At 34.4% G+C, this 20702-nt stretch overlaps 1 protein-coding gene across 1 annotated transcript in view; it reads left to right on the top strand.

The window, feature by feature from the left end:
* Positions 1-20702, top strand: part of DACH1 (dachshund family transcription factor 1) — a 423135-nt gene that overhangs the window by 296520 nt on the left and 105913 nt on the right. Inside the window, exons 5-6 of the mRNA XM_047756207.1 lie at positions 10228-10363; positions 14656-14790. Of these exons, the coding sequence (XP_047612163.1) occupies positions 10228-10363; positions 14656-14790 (271 nt within the window). The remainder of the gene's footprint in view (positions 1-10227; positions 10364-14655; positions 14791-20702) is intronic.

Below are 20702 nucleotides of genomic sequence, written 5' to 3'. Positions count from 1 at the left end.
CTCACTGACTTGAAACAATGTTTGGTAAATTCACATGATACATATTAAACTTAATTCTGGGGGACATTTTTATTTTTCCCAAATTAAGTGGTTGATTCTCATGTCCCATTAAATAGTATGGAGTCCAAGTAGGTAATTGGAATAGTGCCTGCGAGTTTATTTTCCTGAAAAGATTCTTTATTTTATTTTATCTTTTTCATTTTTAAAGCTGCATCCATAGCATAGGGAAGTTTCCAGGCAGGGGATGGAATTGGAGCTGCAGCTGCTGGCTGTGCCATAGCCACAGCAACACCAGATCCAAGCTGCATCTGTGACCTAAACCGCAGCTCATGGTAACTCCACTGAGCAGGCCAGGGATCAAACCCACATCCTCATGGATACTAGTTGGGTTCATTACTGCTGAGCCACCAGGGGAACTCCCTGCCTGAAAAGATTCTAACTATGTAGGCCAATTAAAACTGAAATATTAAATACCAAAGAAGATTTACCCCTGTTGGAAGAAATGACAAAATAAGAGAAAATAGACTTGGAGGGATCTGCCATAGGCAGGAATGTACTCTTTAGATTTTTTGAGAGTAAAGACAAGAATTAAAATTAAAACTCCACCTAAATGAGAATGTCAGTTAGAATTTGTAGGACAGAAGAAAAGCAAAAACAGCTCTCACTGTTTTATATTTAAAATTTTTTTTTTAATCTTTTCTACAAAGTAAAGGAACTCCAATGATTTTCCCATAAACCTGTTTGTGAAAATGTTCCCATCAGCACAAGCAGCAGAGCGGGGTCTACAAGCTGCTGAACTTGGATAAATCTACCTTGCTGCCAGTTTTTGTATGTACCATGAGTTAATAATGATTGCACTTTTTTTTTTCTCTCTTTTTGGCCGCCCCGCGGCATGTGGAGTTCCCAGGCCAGGGATCAGATCCAAGCTGTAGTTGTGGTCTACCCTGCAGCTGTGGTAATGCCAAACCCTTAACCTGCTGTGTTGGACCCAGGATCAAACCTGCATCCTAGTGTACCAGACACACTGCCAATCCTGTTGTGCCACAATGGGAACTCCAAGAATGATTATACATCTTTAAGTACTTGGAAAAAAATAAAAATTAGAATAATCTTTCATGACACGTGAAAATTATATGGAATTCAAACTTTAGTGTCCATAAATAAAGTTTTTTTTGGAATGTAGCCATACTCATTAATTTACATAATATCTATGGCTACTTTCATATACAATGGCAGAGTGGAGTCAAATATTTGCTAGCTAGCCCTTTACAGAAAAACATTTGCTGATTCTTCTGATTAACTCAAACCCATGTGACTCTTAAACTGTGTTTAACTGAAGCAGCACAAACTAAACTCTCAAACACTGTAGAGCCATAGGATTTGGCATTAAAAAAAGAAATTAAAAGTGTTGAGAAAAAGAAAATTATAGAGGTGAGGACAGTAATACTATGATATTGTTATTTGCTTTAAATGCAAGCCTCCATGATGGAGTCTGCTAAAGTATTGAGTTTAGATATTTCCCTGGTTGATGGTCTTGGAATACCGTAAATATTTTCATAAGATAACTTTGAGGAGAGAGAAAAACGACATATACTGTTAAGACAATAATAATTCTACCTGAAATCCCTAATACCTAAATGTCTATAAGAATATATTAAATTATTAAAAGTTCTGTATTAGTATCTTATTTATCAGTGAAACCCATGTAATTTTACTCTTTAATATTCATAAAATTTGAAACATCATAGGCTCGAGATATTAGATGTTTTGTAATCTAGCTTCCTCCATGGTAAAGAAATCAATCCTGCATTCTCCCTAGCCATTTTAATATATCTGTTTTGTAGAAGGCTATTCTATTTTCAGCAAATTTAAAAGTGATGAAGGGGGTTGCCTGCTAGCTCAGTGAGTTGGAGATCCGGTGTTATCATTGCAGTGGCTGGGGTAGCTGCTGTGGCATAGGGTCGATCCCTGGCCCAGGAACTTCCTCTTGCCATGGGCATGGCCAAAATGATGATGATGATGATGATAATAATAATAATAATAATGTTGAGCCAAAGAAAAAAGAGTGATGAAGGTACTTAATCGAAATAAAATCTTCATCTCAGTAGCTTCTATTTTAACTTTGTTGTCTTTTCTTGGGAAAAAAAAAGTCTACTAATTCTTCTGTGTTCTAACCATTTAAATATTTAAGTCTCCTACCGTAGTATCTGTGTGGTGTTTCTTTTCTCCAGACCAACTATTCTAATTTTTTCTGAAAATTCTTCATCGAACTCCTTGGTTGACCTTTGTTTTAAACCCTCCCCATCTCCCCCTCTCCTTCATAACACTCTAGTAATGAACCCACCAGTGAAGGGACTGGAACTAACATAGCCCTCAGTTTGGACAATACTTTATAACTTCAGTCATACTTCATAACTGCTTTTGCTAGTTGAATGTGTAACTCAGTAAATTCCATGCATTTCTGACACGAAATTCTAATCCAGTTCTTTATCTTTTACTTGTATTAGGAATTTTCATTTATCCAAGTTAAGTTCCCCCCCCAGTCTATTGATTTAGGATCATTAGGTACTCCTGAGCGTTAACAGTCCAAACTATCATATTAGCTATTTATACCATCTTTGTATCATTTCCAAATTGTAAAAGGATGTATTACCTTAAATCACTGAGGAAGATAAACCATATAAATCAAGAGATCAATTCCTCTTGTCATTAGAGAATTCCTAATAGGCAGAAATGTTCTACTAATTGATTCTTTTTGGGAATCATTCATCAAGTAACCCCAAAGCCACTGAATGAATCAATGTTTTTCTCACTTTTATTTAATAAAATCACAATGAATTTGTATGGATTTTTAAAAAAATGGTTCTTGCCAAAATAAATAGAAAATTGAAAGGAAAAAAGGAATATATTTTAGTGGTTTAAAAGCGTGGATTCTGGAGGAAAATTTGGGGGTTTATATTCTAGTTCTGCTATGTCCTAGTCTTATGACTTTGTACAGGTAACTTAATAGCTCTGTTGTTTTTTTTTTTTTTCTGTACAATGGGCCTAATATTACTTACTGCCTCCTCAAGTTTTCATAATGAGTAATTTAGTATTTATAAAATCATTAGAAGTTTTTCAAAGCTACATTTTCTTCACCTTAAAGAGAGTTTATTTGCTCTCCAAGTATTCACAAATCAGTTAGCTGTTTAAAAATAAGTTCTAGGAGTTCCCTTGTGCTTCAGTGGGTTAAACATCCAACATTGTCTCTGAGGATGTGGCTTCAATCCCTTGCCTCACTCAGTGGGTTAAGGATCTGGTGTTGCCACGGCTGTGGCATAGGTGTCAGTTGCATCTTGGATTTGACCCCTAGACTATACTTTTTTTTCCAGAATCCACTTTTTTAGGGATAATGTAGAATTGGTTTTGAGAAATTTGGCAACACTGAAATTATTCTACATGGTTGAGAATCTTCTCACATGCCACTATACAGGATTTTTCTGAGAAAGGAGAATATGGCTTCGATTCCATCATTTTTTCTGGTAATCCATGGGGGTGTGTGTGTGTGTGTATGTGTGTGTGTGTGTGCGCCTGTGAGAGAGAGAGCTTAGAGATAGTTTGTGACATTCTCATTTGAAAATTAAACGTTGAAGAACATTGAAATACGATGTGTAAATTTCCCTTCTCTAATACTTTCCTTCAAAACAGGACCCAAAAATAAAATGTAGGTAAATAGGACTTTACTTTCATGAAGTTCAAAATGTTTTAAGTTTATACAAACTAGAACCAGAGTAACCAGATTCTCAATGTAGATTAAAGATTTTACCACAGTGTCATGTACCTCATGTTTGCTTTGGAGTACAGAATTGTTTATTTTGAGGCAACCATAAATAACTCTAGATGTATGTAGAACACTGTTAAACATAAATTTTTACAAAATAAACTATTTCCAATAAAGTTTACTTGGATTTAGGAAAACAGGTATGTTCTGTTAATGTTTATTTGGGCATTGATATTAAATATGAAAATAGGATGCTAACAAGAACAAAGAAAGTATTAAAACACAACCACCACTAAGGATGCTATAATTAATGTATTGAAATAAAAGACATATATTTAGATCCTTGAGTTTATAATAATACTAAACTATAAATTCACTGTTCTCCTCTGGAGAACTATAGGGAATTGATTTTATTAAAAGACCAATGAAGGTTTAAATAAAGGATAAAGGAATAGAATCAAACATGTTCCTGCCTTAACCATACAGACTGCTCCTCAGAATAACCCAAAATGGATGCGAGAAGCTTTCTGTTCATAGAAATCTCCTAGCAAATAAATGGATATGGATTGAGATATTCCGGAGTCACCAACGTACAAGTTCTAATGAAGCGCTGAATCCAGGCCATGATGATCAGTGGTGACTGGCATCATAAAATGCAACCAAGCAGACCCCACGCACTTCCAGTGGAAGCACTCAACCTCATTTGTGAAGTAGTCTTGCCTCCAAATCAACTCGAAGCAAGCACGCAGATATAACTGTACCAGAAATTCAGGACAGAGGAACACAGAGACAAATTAGATCCATCAGGAACTTGGAGTAGTTCATAGAGGCGGTGTCCTCTAAGAACATACACAGTGCCTTAAATAGAGAAAAAGTTAGCTTTAAACTTTTGCAGAGAACGAAGAGATGCCCGTGGCAGTGCTGGCTGAGTCAGAACTTACCTTTTCCTCCTTACCCTCCTCACTTTATTCTACTTTCCTTAAGTGTAGAAAAGGAGAAATTTCTTTCTCTCATTCTTCCTTTCTCTCTTCTTTCTTTCTTTTCTCTTTCTTTCTCTCTTTCTTTTTTTCTTTCTTTCTTTCTTTTCTTTCTCTTCTTTCTTCTTTCTTTCTTTCTTTCTTCTTTTCTTCCTTCCTTCTTCCTTCCTTCCTTCCTTCCTTCTTCCTTCCTTCCTTCCTTCCTTCTTTCAATTTTTATTTTTATGGCAGCACCCATAGCATATGGAAGTTTCTAGGCCAGGATTGAATCTGAACCCCAGCTGTGATCTACACCACAGCTGCAGCCATGCCGATCCTTTAACCCACTGCACTGGGCTGCTTCAGTTGGTTCTTAACCCATTTCTCCACAGTAGGAACTCCGAGGATTTTTCTTTTAATTAAGTTGATAGTATTATTATTACCTAAGGCTGAGGTGTAACTTCTGAGTCAAGACTGCCTTTGCTGGAGTTCCCATCATGGCTCAGTGATAAATGAATCCGACTAGGATCCATGGGGTAGGTTTGATCCCTGGCCTTGCTCAGTGGGTTAAGGATCCAGTGTTGCTGTAGGTTGTGATGTAGATCACAGCTGGGGTTCAGATCCCATGTTGCTGTGGCTGTGGTGTAGGCCGGTGGCTACAGATCTGATTGGACCCCTGGCCTGGGAACCTCCATATGTCACGGGTGAAGCCCTAAAAAGACAAAAAAAAAAAAGACTGCCTTTGCTGTTTAAAATACCTGTAGAACTTTATATTACCAAATAGGAATCTGAAAAGTTTCCAGGCTGCCTGAATTTTCATACAGATGTAGGAAAAATATAGTTCCCTACCAACACTGAAGAAGTTTGAAGAGAATAAAATTGTTTATTATACTTATGAATCCTACCAGTTTCCTGTTTAGCAAAACAGTATTTCTTGAGCACCATCATCAAAGAAATAAAAAGAGCTATGTAACTATCCCCTGAAACCACAATTTAGACCTCTGACTTAAGAGTTTTGTTGGTGGCTGTCTGGTCTTTTACTAGATGGAGGTATGTTAGTATCCTTGGTTAGGGTTTCTAGAAGCACTTTTTAACATTTTCCTGACTCCAGAATCCCAATCCTACTGTTTATTCTTCCGATTCACTTTTCCAGGAAAGAAAATCTGTATGTCACGATCAGTGCTTATGATTCTGGATTTCACTAATAATATTTACTAGTTGATGATGATGATCCATGGGGAAAGGATTTTTGTCAGGCTTTCTTTTTTTTTAAAGTTTTATTGAAGTATAGGTGATTTACAATGTTGTGATAATTTCTGCTGTACCACAAAATGATTCATATATATAACATATATATACATATATATATATATATACACACACCCACATGCATTCTTTTTTAGATTCTTTTTCCATACACATTATCACAGAATACTGGGTAGAGTTCCCCGTGCTATCTATACAGCAGTTCCCTGTTGGCCAACCATTCCGTATACTACAGTGTGCATATACTAATCTCAAATCCCCAGTCTGTCCCTCTCTCCATCTGTCCCCTTTGGTAACCATAAGTTTGTTTTCAAAGTTTTATTTACTTATATGTAACCAGAGACTAGAACATTGGTACCTATCAGGTATTCTGTAATTATTCTCTGAATGAATGAATTTAAGTCTGAGTTTTAAGGCTCAAGAAATTAGGTTTTATAAAGTGCTAGTCAACTTCAATTTTGTGAGTTAAAAGTTGTCTTGAGTTGATGTTTAACATTATAATATTTTCTCCCCACTACTATAACATACTCAGAGAATTGCTAACTGATAAACAGATGAAAATGAAGATAATTAAAAAGAGGGTGACATAAAGTAAAGCCAAATGACATAACTCTTTAGCAAAATGAGTTTTGATTATTTAGTCTTACTCTAAGAAAATATTTTAAGTTGATAAAATAGAATGCATTTTGTGGTGAAGGTGAGGCAGCTGAGACAATGCTTTTTTAATGTTTAATCACATGTATATAATCCTGAAACATTTTCTACTTTTTTATTTTAGAATTCATTGTTTTAAATTCCGCCTTTGATTCTGAATTGTGGTAGAGACCAATACGTGATGTTCTACCCAGAGGCAAGAAATGCAGCTTTTCCTTTATTGTTATTCTGTTACCATTGGTTTATTAGCATGACCTTTTTTTTTTTTTTTTCCAGTGAGAGTGCATTCCTCTTAAATTTTCATTTATTATTGTGGCTAGTTTTATAAAGATGGAACACTGCAAAAGATTGTGTTTTATTGATTGGTGGAGTTATGATGCAGGACTATAAAGCAGTGTGTTGAAGTATTAAATTAAATATTCTTCCTCTTTGTCCTCCTTCAGGGCCATCTTGGAGGTTAAAGGGTCTCACACAAATGAAATGATAAATCCAGTTTACATAGTTTCCCTATAGACATTGAACTGCTTCTTTCTTATTATGTCTGAATAAAACTCATTATCTATTTTGTTTCAGTAATAATTATGAGATTCTCTCCTAAGCAATTCTTTACTCTGTCCATTATTCTCCATCTTATAGCATACTCTGGAAAGGCAAGCATATAAATATGATAAAAGAATTAAGCTGTTGAAATAAATTAATTTATTGTGCAAAAATGTATTCAAATCTTACTTGCTCAATGGATTTTACTTTAATGAAATTCTTCAAAGAACAATACATCATGTTCCAAAGATTGAAATTATACATTAAGTGAAATGACTGAATATGTTGTGTCTCAGTTTATAGAAAGTTTCAATTGAATACTTAAGCTTTTAAAGCGCAAAATTTTGCATAAATTATTTTCTTTAAGTAAAAGTATTATTGGCCTTGTATCCTTTGTTCTTAGACGAAATGTAATTAAAATAAAAATTAGTTAAAGCTAAAATAAATACTACCATTTTACCTATATCTTCTAAGCCCTAAATTATGATTTTAAAATCTAGTTTTTTTTTTCAGTTTTATTTTTTTTTTTGTCATTTCTAGGGCCACACCGTGGCATATGGAGATTCCCAGACTAGGGGTCTAATCAGAGCTGTAGCCCACAGCCTACGCCAGAGCCACAGCAACGCAGGATCCAAGCTGCGTCTGCGACCTGCACCACAGCTCATGGCAACGCTGGATCCTTAACCCACTGAGTGAGGCCAGGGATTGAACCCGCAACCTCATGGTTCTTAGTTGGATTCATTAACCACTGAGCTATGACAGGAACTCCTCTGGTTTATTTTTCACCTAGTTTATTATAGGACCTTTAGAGTATTAAGAATGTATAAGTGAATAATGCATGAGTGAAAAGAATCATCAAGGAAAATCTTTACAATAAAATATACTGACCAATGACACAATCATTATACTTATGTAGAAAATTAAATAAATAAATACTTGTTTTCAATTGTGTAACCATTATTACTAGAGTTTTTTTGCATTAAATATTTAAATATTTCATGAGTTTATTATCTCAGAAAAAAATCAGTTTATCATGCATTCTTTAGTGCTGTTGAGAAATCTATTATGACAGGAAATTCAGACTGCAAAATGATTTCAGCGGGATTGATCAATTTCAGGATTGCCCCGTGCCTCTGTTTGGCCAAACATGTGTCACCACAAATTTGATCACTTGCATAATTATTAAGAGGAATACTAAAATGTATTCATGGATAAACAATGATGTGAATGACCTTGTTTCCAAATGTTCAAATTCATTGCTATTGGGGGGCAAAACTTTAACTATGTTGGAAGAAACAATTCAACTCATAATACAGTGAGCCAGCATCCTGGGGAGTAAAGCCCAGGCATAGGCATGTTTAAGAACTTCCCAGGTGTTTCTAATTCAAAGTACAATTGTACACCATCACTAGGCTAAAGGAACTTTTTTGTTGTTATTGTTGTCTTTTTGCCATTTCTTGAGCTGCTCCCGCGGCATATGGAGGTTCCCATGCTAGGGGTCTAATCAGAGTTGTAGCTGCCTGCCTACACTACAGCCACAGCAATGCGGGATCCGAGCTGCAAAGTCTGCAACCTACACCACAGCTCCTGGCAATGCTGGATCCTTAACCCACTGAGCAAGGTCAGGGATCGAACACCACAACCTCATCGTTCCTAGTCGGATTAGTTAACCACTGTGCCACGACGGGAACTCCTAAAGGAACTTTTGAAGGTGAAGACATACATCACCCTCTTTCCATTAGTCCAAAGCCTTGAGCTTGTTTCCATTTTCCATATTACATCAGCCTTTGACATTTTGAAAATAGCTTCCTATAAGCCAATTCCATTTTAGAACTTTTTTGTATTAAAAACTCTGCTTTTTAAATATTTTCATCTTTGGAATTGCCTGGTGGCACAATGGGTTAAGAATCTGGCATTGTCACTGCTACGGCTTGGGCCACTGCTATGGCGTGGGTTCAGTCCCTGGCCCTGGAGCTTCCCCATGCCACAGGCATGGCCAAAAAATAAAAAGTAAAAATAATTTGCATCTTTACACTCTTATCAGGAATTATCTACTTATTATTTATATATCATGTATCAGTTTACTTCTACACTTCCAAATATTTATGAATTACTGACAAAACAGTTCTTCAAGGCCTGTGTGTATTGATATCTGAAGGTAGAAATAGCTTGTTGCTCAAAGAGGAAAATGTTAACAAATGAATATCTCATTTTTGAATCTGTAACTCCATTTAAAATAGTTTATTGGAGGCAGTTATACAAACTCTTTGCACATCAGTATCATGGGGAAGGTGCAGCATTTAAAGGGGAAGGTATGAGTGGGACTTGAGTATTAACGTAGAACACTATCAGGAAATGTATTACCAAGTCTCCCTGGGAAACAACTAACACATATTTCACGAATTTCCCCTAATATATTGGTATGGTTGAATTGGAGCTAGGAGTCTGAAAATTATTAGAATCAAAGAAAATTATTCCAATGGTAAATAATATAGATTTCCATGACGCCTTGAAATGTGACCATCCAAGTATATCCAGTGCTATGTCATAATGAAATAGCTGTTAACATCTCCTTTGGTAGTATTACTGCGGTCTGTCACGGTGATAATTTGTGTGTTAAATGATCCTAGACACTTGTGGAAGCAATAGAATATATGTAAAGATTTCTTTTTTATTCAAATTGATAATTGTCTAGAATTAAAACCTGCTTTGCTGTGTTAATTTTTCGTTGCCAAGTGGTTTTCAACTGGTTGTCTTTTTTGGCCTCTCTTTTCATCCAAATTACTAGAATCAAAGAAAATTATTCCAATAATTGACATTTGCCCTGACTGCAGCAATGCTCACCCATAGATGCGTGTTCCTTTCTAGGCTTTCCTCACTTTGACTTTACTCAAGATAAAAGGTGTCTTTAATCCAGTGAAATGTTGATGAGGGGAAACAAAGATGTGTTTGTCTTCACCTCTCTGTAGCATTAAGGAAAATCAACATTCCTCAAGCAAAAGTCCCACATATTTACCTCTTTCTTTCTCTCTCCCTCCCGTGGGGGTGTAGGAGCGGGTTCCCGACAGCCCCTCACCTGCCCCCTCCCTGGAGGAGGGCCGAAGGCCTGGCAGCCACCCATCATCACACCGCAGCAGCAGCGTGTCCAGCTCCCCAGCGCGGACTGAGAGCTCCTCTGACAGAATCCGTAGGTGTCATACTTCCACTTGTCACTGCTTTCAACTTTATTAGGTGCAGCTGGCTTTTCTAATCAAAATGCCCTCATTCCAAATAGATCTCAGATGGATCATGTTCTGAAACTCCGTAGCAATAGCCATCTCTCAAAATTATGTTTCCCAGTTTGCAATATCATGAAGTATGGTACTACATTAACAGGTTCTGATATAACCTCCCTCTTGCTGATGCCACACATAAAGGCTAGAGCTATGAGACAGAGAAAGTAACCTTCTAAATTAGTTTCTGAAGTAAACACACCCAAATCTCAAAGACCTAGTACCCAAATATATTGTTTATGGATTATCCATCTTCATTCCCTCAGTCTTATACCTGCCTTCTGTTTTTTTTTTTCCTTGTATGTCATACGATTTATTTATTTTTTTCCTTTAATTCATTCATATTACTTTTTTTTTTTTTTTTGAGGGCCGCAGCTGCGGCCTATGGAAGTTCCCAGGCTAGGGGTCTAAACGGAGCTACAGCTGCTGGCCTACACCGCAGCTCCTGGTGACTCTGGGTCCTTAACCCACTGAGCAGGGCCAGAGATCCAAGCTGCATCCTTATGGATACTAGTTGGGTTCACTTCCTCTGAGCCACAATGGGAACTCCCTACTTTTTTCATTTTTTAAAGTTTTATTGAAGTATACTTGATGTACAAGATTGTGATAATTTCTGCTGTACAACAAAGCGATTCAGTTACACATACACGGGCCATTTTTTAAACATTCACTAACTTTTAAAATTCGCTAACTTGCATTGACGGATATCCACAAAAAGGAATAAAATAAGTAGAATTCAAAATAACTGATTTTTAACAAACATTTCATAGTCATTTAGATGATCAATATATTATAGAGTTTGAAATAGGTTAAATTTTAGGATTAGAATTAGTCAATACTGCATATTATTATTATGTATTATTATTATTGAATTCTAAAAAGAAAGGTTATATTGTATTTCATGATGATGTTTTCATATATTTAATCTTGGTCTCATGGCCAAGAAAATTAAAAGTTAAAATGTCAGTTAATTGTTTATTTTGTGTCTATACAGGAATCTAATATTGTTTTACCAATAAAATGAGCTTATTAACAGTGACTATCTTGGTTAATAAAACCAATATTTACTATATCACTTACAGGATTTAGTTGTTATTTTATAAAATCCTGCTTATAATATAAATTTTATCTAATTACACAAAATTCATTAAAGTTATTTGGTTGTTGGGAATATTTTCATAATGGGAAAAACATTTTCTGTCTTTATAAACTGTAAAGGAAAGTTTGCTTATTCTCATATGGATACTATTGAGGCGAATAATTTAAATATTAGGTCGATTTGTATGTAGTAAATTTGTTTTAAAAATGGTCAATTATTGACAATCATGCATTTCAACATAATTCTAAATACGAATGCTTCATTTGACATATTTCCCTAAGTTTGTAAGAGATGTGCATTACTGTTTATTAATAAAACGGAGATATAGCTCAATAATTATTCCTAAACCAAATATATTTCTGGGGCTGGTTAACTTAAGTTCCCCCTACTTCAAAGTATTTTTCAAATAAAATATTTTCTGTATGCTTTGGTGGCATATGTTCTCTAGAATTAGATATTTAATGATAAGTATCTGGTTTCATTTCTAGCGCTTTTTAAGATTCTGTCATTGGAAAGGTACTGTTCTTCTAGAAAAAGAAAATTTCATTTTTTTTCATAAAACAAGTGGAAAATGGCCAAATAAAGATTTGAGAATTTTGTAGTATACTCATGTTTTTCATTAATCATATTTTAAAATTCTTATGGAGACAAAGTAACAGCTTTTGAACACATGGACTACAGTAATTGTCCAAACGGAAATAAATATATACACATGTGCACACACATATATGCATATTTATTTTTAACATGTTATTTTAAAATAATTTTAGACCAATAAAATTTTCAAAATAATAAAAACTTCTTAAATATGTATTATCCATTTTCACTAAATCAGTTGATCTCTCTTCACGAATGAAGGCCTAATGTCACCTTAATGTTCTTATCACAGACATCACGCTTCTTACCTCGAATACTTCATTGTTTATTTTCTACAACCTAGACATTTCCCTTACAAAACCATAGAACAATGATTAAAATCAGGAAATTAACATTATTCTAATACTGTTCGCTAAGCCACACATCTTATTCAAATTTAACCAACTTTCCCACAGATATTTTTTCCTTTTTTTTTTTTTTTTTTCTCTCTAACATTTGTAATAACAAGAGATGTTTCTTTCCTGGTTTCAAATCCAATTCAGGATCACAGATTGAAATTACTTATATCCCCCTAATCTTTTAAAATCTGAAATAGGAACTCAGTCTTTTTCATCTTTCAGTACTTTGACGTTTTTGAAGAATACAGGCCATTTATTTTGTGGAATGTCTCTCGGATTTGAATTTTTTGATGTTTTATTTGATTTAGGTTATGTATTTTTGGCAGGAATAACACAGACATGATAGTGGGTCTTCAGTGCCTGATTTCAGGAGACATACGATATTTTGCCAATACTTCTGATAACTATCACTTGGCTGAGGTGGTAGCTGACTATTAGATATCTCTCCTGGAAAGTGACTTTTTAAATTTTTTTTAAAGCTTTGTAGATAATAAGTATCTTGTGAGGAGATAGTTTAACATTATATAAATATTTTACTCCTTATCAAACTTTCACTTCCCTAGTTTCAGAATAGCTCATTGAAGTTCTTGCTTGAAACAACTGTTACTATGGTGATTTCCAAATGGTATTCCTAATATCTTATATATTATTTATATATATACTAAACTTTTAAGAAATGATTTCTTTTTTTTTTTTGTCTTTTTGCTATTTCTTGGGCCGCTCCTGCGGCATATGGAGGTTCCCAGGCTAGGGGTCCAATCAGAGCTGTAGCTGCCAGCCTACGCCAACGCGGGATCCGAGCCGCGTCTGCAACCTACACCACAGCTCACGGCAACGCGGGATCGTTAACCCACTGAGCAAGGGCAGGGACCGACCCCGCAACCTCATGGTTCCTAGTCGGATTCGTTAACCACTGCGCCACGACGGGAACTCCAAGAAATGATTTCTTTTCCAAAATCTTTGCACAAAACCGAGATTTTCATGGGCAATTTATTTATTTATTTATTTTGTCTTTGTTGTTGTTGTTGTTGTTGTTATTGTTGTTGTTGTTGTTATTGTTGTTGTTGTTGTTGCTATTTCTTGGGCCGCTCCCGCGGCACATGGAGGTTCCCAGGCTAGGGGTTGAATCGGAGCTGCAGCCACCGGCCTACGCCAGAGCCACAGCAACACGGGATCCGAGCCGCGTCTGCAACCTACACCACAGCTCACGGCAACGCGGGATCGTTAACCCACTGAGCAAGGGCAGGGACCTAACCCGCAACCTCATGGTTCCTAGTTGGATTCGTTAACCACTGCGCCACGACGGGAACTCCGCATGGGCAATTTATTAAGAAATTTATTGACCGGAATGTGAAAATCGTGAGAGTGTTTGATCAGCTACTTTATCCTTTCAGTAGTGAGCTGTTACTTTTAATAGTTCATGAAAGAAATTATTGGTTTTAATCATTCAACCGTTGAATAAATATTTTTTATATAAAGATTTTTTTTCCATTATAGCTGATTTGCAGTGTTCTGTCAATTTTCTGCTGTACAGCATGGTCAACCATTTAATAAATATTAATTGTCCACTTTTACTTTTAAATCAAGTTCAAATCCAATTTTAAAGAATTTGATATCTGTGAAACTTTGTGTTTCATTGACTAGAATTTTGTTTGTTCAGTGCCTCACTTGGGGAGAATTCTATTTGCCCTCTCTTGCCACTAGAATTCTTTAAATCATATTTTAACTTTACAGTATTAAAGAGCGTTCTAATGTTAAGGAGTTATTAGCTTTTGCAGAGTTGAGGAAGGTTATATGCTAAGGAGAGAATGTGAAATACTGGGTAAAGCTTGAACACTTCATTGGTAGTTGTAGTTTTATAGCTATTCCAAAGTATTACAAACATTTAACAATATACATTTTTATATGAAATGAAAATAAAATTTCATTTTCAATAATTTCTGCTTGTTGTCAAGAATTATGTTTTCACAGTGTTCAATTTAGAGACAGATTATAATTTTAAAGTTAGAACACAATATTTTATTTACTTCTGAATGTTCAAAAGAGCTTAAGTTATGTGAACATTGTGCATTATGATGTTTTTGTCCTTTTTCTTTTGTTTCGGGCTTGACAGCTGTCCATCAGAATGGCTTGTCCATGAACCAGATGCTGATGGGTTTATCCCCAAACGTACTCCCTGGGCCAAAAGAGGGTGATTTGGCTGGACATGACATTGGACATGAGTCGAAAAGGATGCATATTGAAAAAGGTAATATATGATTATATGGCCTTGTTTTTCTAGCTTAACATATGAACTAGATTTTAGTCACAGAATAAAGTATATGTCAAGATTGCATGAGAATATGGCACACAAAGATTTTAAAAACCTATAATAGTAATTAAGAATTAAGCCTTTTCAACAAAAAAGAAATATGAATGAAAAACTGCTGCTTTTCTCTTAAACAACAGGTAAATATTCATTAAACAGTACATTAAAAAAAAAAAAAGGAGAACTGTCTGTTTTAATTGTTATCTCTGAGTTCCTGCAGGTCTACTGTTTTTCTTTCTCAATGCTTCCAGGATAAGTTGTCATTATACTTAGCATGACATAGCAACAACAATACACAAAGGATTATTATTTGTATTTTTTGGGTTAAGAAACATGTTCATTTTATCAACCAAGAAACACAGTGAATCTTATCAACCAATGTACTAGTAGTTATTTAGAGCCCAGATTGTACAAAGCTGTGAAAATTTTCTATTTCTGTTTCATTTGTATCAATCTCATTTTCAAAGGCAAACATTTGTATTTTCATGCCCTATTTCATAAAGAACTTGAGATATTTTAACATGCACATTGAAAATTTTTGCTAGGGGATGCAAACTCATGTTTTCAAATGGTAAATTTAAATTGGGACTACTAGAGCTCTGTCATTTCTTTTTCAACCTAGTTTATTATTTTTAAATTTTATTAATACAGTCTGAGTACTTTGACTACCATTTTGACATGGATATTGAATAATCAGTGTTATGAGAAGTATTATTTTTTCTTAGAAAACATAATTATACAAAAGGCACAATTATAAAAAGACAGCAATTAATTGGCTATCAAAAAGGAAAATAAATAAAATTGGACATTTAAGTAATGATTGGAGAAAGACTAAGTTAAATTGGGGGAACCTTTTTTTCTCAAAAATGACTGTTTTGCAAAAAGTAAACATGCTTACATAAACATTCTTCCATTCAACATGAAAACAGCTCTGCTGAGCCTTCATGGAGAAAGAATATGGTACTTCTATAAATTAAATTAACTCTATTATCAGATTAATGAGAAAATGGTAATCTTTTCTAGGTGCTAACATGTTAAAATCTAGGCCTGTTTGAAAGGTAGCAAAATTAAGGCAACTTTCTAATTATTTATTTTGAAATTTGTTATCAAGTATTATTGCTAATCTGGGCAGTATATACAACTGCATCCATGGGCCAGATTATCCCTAAATGTCTAGTTCTATTCTTTCTGTGAGTTCTTCAATAATGAAGAAAAATGTTATCTATAGTGCCTTGTGGATACTTTGACATATACCTTTTATATTTAATAAAAAAGCTATTTGTGGAAATATTATGAAAATTAGTATAGTAATGAAATAGAAAACTTTATAGAGGATTTAAGTTTTAAGTAAGAATATTCAAATATAATAATTCGTTATTTGGGTTAAGCAGCCATTCTCTAATAGGGTTCCAGGAAAGAATGAAGCCCTATAGAAAATAATTTTAGTCACTCATTTATCGGGTTTCTCATGGAGGCTACATAGCTAGTTTCATAAAATGGATAAGAGAGAAGTTTTATCATATACAGCAGATGTCAGGATATTAGGGCTTAATTCTCTTGGTGAAGAAAGGTTGGGAATGAAATATAAAAGCCTGGAGGTGGTAGTGAAGAGAACACTACCAAAGGCATAATCAATAATGTCATAGGAATAATGGATCTCACTGGAATTTTTGGTAGGAAGGTTTCTACCAAAATGTCATGTTTCAAATTGAGTTGACCTATGATTTTTGTAACTTTTTTATGAGTCATAAGTTCTCTCTGCCTATCTGTCCATCATCTGTCTATATACCTTTCATCTATTTACTACTATTTCCTGCAATACCAAACTAGGTTGATATAGGGATCTCACCTCTGGTTTTCCCTTGTGCCTGCTGCCCAAAACTTCATTGAAACATTTGCCTTATTATTTGGAAGGTATTTTTTCATTGGTCTGCTTCCAGTACTAGACTGTAAACTCCTTGGAGTCATGTGTGTATTGCATTTGCTTTAAACAGACTAGACAGTCTATGAATGCATATTGATCTGAGCTGAATTACTAGAAGATTCTAAGAGATGGTGAAGGTAAGTTAAGACAACTGTGAAGATTACAGTCTTTAAGGAGTAAATGGAAGGCAGAGGTGGAATTACATAATCTTTAGACTAACATTTATAAGAAACAGTAGAGTTTTCTGTCCATGGATATACACAAAAAACTTTCTCTATAATTAATGGTATGTCTTACCACATCTTAAGTTTTTAAATTACTTTTGCTGTCAGAATAAAGACCTTGACCATATCCCAACAATCTTCCAGTATTTTAATGTGTTCTTTATAAAGGAAAATAAGTTTTTATTTTAATATTCTCTTTAGGAATGTGAAACTGCCATTGAACTCATAATTTCCAATGCAATTATGGAATCATGGAAATTTTAATAGATTTTGATACTCTTATAGTAAGTGTTCTATTATATGATGCTCTTCTCTTGTATTCGCTCTCTTATCTATTTTTCAGTATACTGGATGAATAGTAAATATTCATAGACCTTCTAGATTGATAGCGTCTATTAAATTAAAAATTGTTTTCTTTCATGACTGCATTTATCATGTGTCATACTAGGACTGTAACTTTCTTACTACACATCTCTGTATTAAAATAAGTGACTTCATTTAAAGACATTTTTAGAGAAATTAATTATGTTTGTGTCATTTTGTCTTGAATATAAATGTAATTTGCTGCCTACTACTTTAAATCATACAAAAGATAATAATTCTTAAGAAAACATTGATGTTAAAAATAGATACCAAAATTGTATACTGAGAATCATTGTGGCCTAAAATCTTAATCATCAGTAACTTTTAAGTATTTTAAAATTTTCTTAATATTAAAAAGCTATTGAGTTCACTCTATTAAACAAAATATTTGTCACCACTAGTTGAAGGACCAGTGGCTTTACAGGCATTAAAATTCAGTAGTACTAGAACTAAGTACTGAGTAAATTTGCTCCTTAGTTTTTAATATAAAAACACTCTGATATGTTTTTGAACCCAGGAAGAGTTTAAAGTACATTCAAAATATAAATATGAAAAATGAGCTAGTGTACCAAGAAATAATGGACATGTTTCAGTCATGCCAAGTGTAAGGAGAATTGATTTTAATAGTATGAACTTGGACTACAGTTAGGGAGTTTGTCAAAGATTTGTGCTGAAGAAATCTATTATACACTCCATAGCCTCAAAAACAACTTTGTCTTCCAACTTTTCCAAACACATTCCAAGTTCTCTACAGCTTTCTGGATTTTAGAAACATTACTAATTTTTACCCTCCTTCTAAATTTAGTGGAATAGGCAGTATTCATTTGTGTTTTCTTGTTTTATTGGAGTATAGTTGATTTACAGTGTTGGGTTAGTTTCTGGTGTATGGCAAAGTGACTCAGTTATATATATTGATTTCATTCATATAATGTGTATGTCACTCTTTCATTGATATATATCAATACGTTTTTAGATTCTGCATGTAAGTGATATCATATATTTGTCTTTGGCTAACTTATTTCACTTAGTCTAATAATATCTAGGCCCATCCATGTTGCTGCATGCAGCATTACTTCATTCTTTTTTATGGCTGACTAATATTCTATTATATATAGGTGTGTGTATATATATATATGTACCACATCTTCTTTATTCATTCATCTGTTGATAGATATTTAGGTTTCCTCCATGTCTTGGCTATTCCACATAATGCTGCTATGAACACTGTGGTGCATACATCTTTTCAAATTAGAGTTTTCTCCAAATACATTCTCAAGGACATTTAAATGATAAAAATAGGCTCTCATTATTTTATGCTGCACCTCTCTCTTTCTCCCCCCCAAATTGTTCACTGATGCTAATATACAGTGTTACCTCTCTCATACAGAATTTATTTCTTGGTTTTTCTTAAATTGGTTAAATTGCAGCTGATTTCAACACATTTTTGAGCATATTTCATACCTTGCATGTAGTTTCATATGCACATTTTTATTATAGAATTTATCTAATATTTTGCTCGCTGAAATTTAAATTATGACACAGATAAATCCATAGTATCAGCTTTATTCCAATTACAGTAAACATCAAGTATTTATAATTATAACTAACTACTGAATACCTAATTTATGTTAGGGTATTTTATTTTTGGATCAAATAAGCCAAAATGATATAATCAGTTGTTAAATATTTAAGGAATGTCAGATAAGTGAAATAATCCATGTAAAATGCAAAATTCTCCTTCTTTCTCTTTCCCTCTTTGCTACAGTTGTACAGTATTTTTATTTCATATATAGCCTAATTTTCCCTAGATTAAAGGCCTTTCCCTTTGTTTTTGTAAAAATGTGAAAACATTCTTTCATTGGTGACTCCTGTCATTTTAGATAATTTAAGATGAAGCAGCAAATATAGAGGATTTGTTTCAGGCCATAAACATTTCTTTTGTTGCATATTCTGCTTGGTGCGCAGTTCCCAATATTTCCAATGGCTAAGAGACTTGGATGAAAGCTTCTCATTTTGGTGCTCTGAATTTGAGGACAGAGCACTGAAGGCAATAAAGTAGTGAGCAAACTGGCCTTGCTGGGGTTTACTCCCATTATTCTTAGCTTCCAACTTTGTAGACCATTTTCCTACAAAACATCTTTTTAAAATAACTGCCATCACTTTTCCCCTGTTTGTGGAAATAATTTTTTGAAATATATTCATTTTTGAAAATTTCTTATTGTTGAAACATTCTAATTTTAGGATTATCTTTAAAAAGGACTTTCTTTTAAACATTCTATATTGACGGTACACAAATTAATTAAAAGTAAATGTCAGGACGTTCCCATTGTGTCTCAAAAGTAATGAGCCTGACTAGTATCCATGAGGATGCTGTTGATCGCTGGCCTTGCTCAGTATTAGTGGGTTAAAGGATCCAGTGATGCCATGAGCTGTGGTGTAGGTTGCAGAAGTGGCTCAGATCCTGTGTTGCTGTGGCAGTGGCATAGGCTGGCAGCTACAGTTTTGATTCGACCCCTAGCCTGAGAACTTTCATATGACACAGGTGTGGCACTAAAAAAAAAAAAAAAAAAAAAAAAAGTAAATGTCATTATGCCTCTTTCACAAATGAACCTGTTGGTACCTCATGTGCCTAGATAGAGGTGCATAGAGTGAAAACCCCTTTTCTTTAGAAATTTGTATATTTTAAGAGCGGTAACACACTACATATGGGCCATGAGTATTTTCTTCTTAAAATTCTATAACATGCAACCTCTCCTTCACTCTCATCCTTTGGATATAAATTCTCTTGGCATATCTCACATTCTCTTATTGAACATTATCCCTAAATATCTACTCATGTGACTCTCCTCTTCAGTTTCCAAGCTCGTGCAATGATGGTGTGGAACTTAATACTGTGATTCCTAACACCAGGCAACAAAGTTCATTGCATCCCAGAGCGCTTTCTTAAGTAAATGACAGATTTCACCGCAAAACCACAGCCCATGTGAAACTTTTTAAGGCATTGGTTTTACTGTTTTAGGAATTATACTTTGAGAAACAGAGGCTGCAATAATATTTAACAAAATCCTTCCTGTAATATTTCCATGACATAACTAAAGATGGGCAATTGGAATAAAATACAGGCCTTAGTGTTTTTTCCCCTGTGCACTTTTTTTTTTTACACTGAACTTTCATGTTTCTCAAACATCCTCTGTCCTTTGCCAGACAGTTTAATTTCTTTCTTTACCTGGAATACATAGGCCTTCTTATTCATTACTGCTCATTCCAAAATTCTTCTGGGGAGAAACTCTATCTTATCATCATCTCTGTATACCTAGCACAGTCTGGCATTAGTGGATACA

This window comes from Phacochoerus africanus, chromosome 13, assembly GCF_016906955.1.
Source record: "Phacochoerus africanus isolate WHEZ1 chromosome 13, ROS_Pafr_v1, whole genome shotgun sequence".
NCBI lineage: Eukaryota > Metazoa > Chordata > Mammalia > Artiodactyla > Suidae > Phacochoerus > Phacochoerus africanus.
Note: the sequence above shows the minus strand (reverse complement) of the source record. Positions and strands in the feature narration are given on the sequence as shown.